Source organism: Syngnathus typhle, unplaced genomic scaffold (genome assembly GCF_033458585.1).
Source record: "Syngnathus typhle isolate RoL2023-S1 ecotype Sweden unplaced genomic scaffold, RoL_Styp_1.0 HiC_scaffold_103, whole genome shotgun sequence".
Classification (NCBI taxonomy): Eukaryota; Metazoa; Chordata; class Actinopteri; order Syngnathiformes; family Syngnathidae; genus Syngnathus; species Syngnathus typhle.
Window position 1 is genome coordinate 75,001 of NW_026872009.1, and position 4,089 is coordinate 79,089.

The following is a 4,089-nucleotide window of genomic DNA, read 5'->3' on the forward strand; positions in this document are numbered from 1 at the left end:
TTTATTTGCAGTATACAAAAAGTCATAGAAGATTTTTGATCTAACCAAGCCAACGGCACACCATAGACTCAACTCATTTAATCAATTGATTCTCAGTCTTGATAGGCAATTCAGAAATATTTTCAGAAATTGTTTTAAAGGCATGAATTAGATTAATCAAAAATACATTTGGTATTCATGTTGGATTTATGTCAGTTAAAATGACATTTAAACCATTTAATAAAAGTCAGGCTGAATGTCCCTGTTGTGTAACCACAAAGAATGATATTGAATATTTGATCCACCTTTAAGTGTATTAAATGACTTAATTCTGAAAACATTAAATTGAAATTGTTTACTGTATTTCTGTACTTATAAATTTGCATTAGTGTTTTACACATTGCATTATGTAATTTACCCCTTTACATTTCTCACCGTCATTTGAGAAAACTGATAGAGTCACATTGCCTTGGCTGACAAGGTCACTGAAAATGTCCTCATCAACTTCTGTCCCTGTTGCATCTTTGTACACTAATTTTGCGTCAGGTGGCAGGCAAAATCTCTCGATGACTGGAAAAGACAAGATACATCTGAGTGGACCTTTAAGCTAGCACTGATCTTGCCTCATTTCACATTCAATAATTTAATCCACCACTGTAAACAAATTCAGAGCCCTGCATAAAATACATTCCCTTTTCAGTCCAAATCTTAAAAGAAAGGGGCGTTGTTCTGCCCTTTATATCAAACCAAGCATAAGTAAAACAAAAACAAACCTTTGTCATGGAACTGCACAAAATCAAAACATCCATCAACCTCATCCAACTTCACATACTTCTGCTGTTGGCAATACCGAACCTGGATCAACATTTTTCTGAGACATGCAACAACAAACAAATGTCAGTAAACACTTAACATGCAAGAAATAATTATTTAACACTCACATAAACGTTGTGTATCATGCAAGAAATTGTTTCATTATTAATTTCACTGCATGTCTAAGATCAAACACATTCAGCAGCTGCTGGGAGGCTGTTAAAACATGCCACAGCAGGCCCAGTGGAAACGCTCTCATTGATGAACGTGGCAGCGACTAGCTGTAGTGACTGCAGCACATGCTACCGTAATTAACATTTACATTTGAGGCAAAACTGATTTATTAAAACATTCCCCTCTGTTAAAAGCTGGTTTTCAGCGACCAAACAAACACAACACAGCACCAGTAAAGTTGACCCTTTTTAGTCTGACTGCCCACTACATTACCTACATTACCCATTAATCAGAGTTATTAACCACACCTGTATGATCAGAGCCTCGGACACTCGTCTCGGTGCAGTGGCACAGGGAGTCTGCCACACAGGCACCCAACTGCAATTGTTTAGGCTAATTATTTCACTCTAGCCGTGGCTCCTATGCAAAGTGCGGGGTTAATTGCATGAATTAACTCCTCACTTCGTGTTGGAGCCAAAGTTCATCCTGTCGGGGCTTATTTCTCCATAACAACCTCTGAACTGTTTATCCCTTACTTATTCTAGAGGGTTATGGTTAGGATTAGGGTTAAGGTTAGATTAATGGACGCAGAAATTAACAAGTGTATGGTCGGAGAAATGGGAAGAGGAAGTATTGGGCAGTCGGACTCATGCCATGCACCCGCCATGAACTTCAAGTTAGCTTTTTAACATGTGCTAACGTTAGCCCCAAACTATATTCGACAGTTAAATATGAAGCCTTGTTTATACAACCTCTCAAGCACGCGTGAGACTTGGTAAAATGCAAAGGATAACATAGGAAACCGTTTTTTTATTAATGTTTATTTTTTAGCAAGTGGTAACGTTAGTGGTGAAGTTAACATTGCATTAAAAAAAAAATCCAAACGTTCGCTGTCCAGTGCCAACCACAAAAAATGCTTAGCAAAGTTACATAAATATTCTCAGCAGATGTTTAATTCAATGTTATTGTTCCTACAAGTTTGATTTTGTAGCTTACCTCGTGTAAAAGTCCAACTCCGCATCCATTCCTGATTCCAGCAGCGAAATAAACGACGGTTGACCACGCCACGCACAGGAGACTATTGATTGATGCACGGGTTCACCCTGCTGAAAGCCCAGGGGCATAACACATGGGGTTACCTGGACTGAAGCCCAGGGGCCTATCAAGCAAGTTAACTCGGCCGAGATGCACTTTACATCTCTACAGAGTTGATTTGCTTAGGTTGGAATAACTCTGTTAAATAACTCCAACACTGAACACCATTTTAATCAGAATGTGTTAAAATGACACTTTGAGAGTTGAAATCAACTCTGACATGTTTAACCCTGAAATTTCAACACTCCAGTTTTTGCTGTGAACCTAACCAGAGTGACGGGAGCGGCACAATTCAGAAAAAGCGCTCAGCTCGCCGAGAAAATGCGATTTAAGCAATAAAATTAAAAATGCTTATAAAACATAAACCAAACGTTGGAGGTGGTCATTTCCTAATGCGCAGTAATAAACTCGGCACTCTAAAGCACCCGAGAGCGTTTTTTTCGATGCCAACCTAACCAGAGTGACGGGAGCGGCACAATTCAGAAAAAGTGCTCAGCTCGCCGAGAAAATGCGATTTAAGCAATAAAATTAAAAATGCTTATTAAACATAAACCAAACGTTGGAGGTGGTCATTTCTTCATGCGCAGTGAATAACTCGGCACTCTAAAGCACCCGAGAGCGTTTTTTTCGATGCCAACCTAACCAGAGTGACGGGAGCGGCACAATTCAGAAAAAGCGCTCAGCTCGCCGAGAAAATGCGATTTAAGCAATAAAATTAAAAATGCTTATTAAACATAAACCAAACGTTGGAGGTGGTAATTTCTTCATGCGCAGTGAATAACTCGGCACTCTAAAGCACCCGAGAGCGTTTTTTTCGATGCCAACCTAACCAGAGTGACAGGAGCGACACAATTCAGAAAAAGCGCTCAGCTCGCCGAGAAAATGCGATTTAAGCAATAAAATTAAAAATGCTTATAAAACATAAACCAAACGTTGGAAGTGGTCATTTCTTCATGCGCAGTGATAAACTCGGCACTCTAAAGCACCCGAGAGCGTTTTTTTCGATGCCAACCTAACCAGAGTTACGGGAGCGGCACAATTCAGAAAAAGCGCTCAGCTCGCCGAGAAAATGCGAATTAAGCAATAAAATTAAAAATGCTTATAAAACATAAACCAAACGTTGGAGGTGGTCATTTCTTCATGCGCAGTGATAAACTCGGCACTCTTAAGCACCCGAGAGCGTTTTTTTCGATGCCAACCTAACCAGAGTGACGGGAGCGGCACAATTCAGAAAAAGCGCTCAGCTCGCCGAGAAAATGCGATTTAAGCAATAAAATTAAAAATGCTTATAAAACATAAACCAAACGTTGGAGGTGGTCATTTCTTCATGCGCAGTGATAAACTCGGCACTCTAAAGCACCCGAGAGCGTTTTTTTCGATGCCAACCTAACCAGAGTGACGGGAGCGGCACAATTCAGAAAAAGTGCTCAGCTCGCCGAGAAAATGCGATTTAAGCAATAAAATTAAAAATGCTTATAAAACATAAACCAAACGTTGGAGGTGGTCATTTCTTCGTGCGCAGTGAATAACTCGGCACTCTAAAGCACCCGAGAGCGTTTTTTTCGATGCCAACCTAACCAGAGTGACGGGAGCGGCACAATTCAGAAAAAGTGCTCAGCTCGCCGAGAAAATGCGATTTAAGCAATAAAATTAAAAATGCTTATAAAACATAAACCAAACGTTGGAGGTGGTCATTTCTTAATGCGCAGTAATAAACTCGGCACTCTAAAGCACCCGAGAGCGTTTTTTTCGATGCCAACCTAACCAGAGTGACGGGAGCGGCACAATTCAGAAAAAGTGCTCAGCTCGCCGAGAAAATGCGATTTAAGCAATAAAATTAAAAATGCTTATTAAACATAAACCAAACGTTGGAGGTGGTCATTTCTTCATGCGCAGTGAATAACTCGGCACTCTAAAGCACCCGATAGCGTTTTTTTCGATGCCAACCAAACCAGAGTGACGGGAGCGGCACAATTCAGAAAAAGTGCTCAGCTCGCCGAGAAAATGCGATTTAAGCAATAAAATTAA

The 4,089-nt window shown here is 40.3% G+C and overlaps 1 protein-coding gene across 2 annotated transcripts in view; it reads right to left on the reverse strand.

Moving 5' to 3' along the window:
• The window catches only part of LOC133148537 (uncharacterized), a 4,415-nt gene extending 2,102 nt beyond the window's left edge, over nt 1-2,313 (reverse strand). The window contains exons 1-3 of one of the 2 annotated variants that reach the window (XM_061271579.1): nt 1,963-2,313; nt 753-850; nt 415-549 (exon numbers count right to left, since the gene is read on the reverse strand). In XM_061271579.1, coding sequence (XP_061127563.1) covers nt 415-549; nt 753-850; nt 1,963-2,090 — 361 coding nt within the window. In that variant the 5' untranslated portion in view covers nt 2,091-2,313. The remainder of the gene's footprint in view (nt 1-414; nt 550-752; nt 851-1,962) is intronic. The other variant, XM_061271580.1, reaches the window with a different exon arrangement.
• Between the last annotated feature and the right edge of the window lie 1,776 nt (nt 2,314-4,089).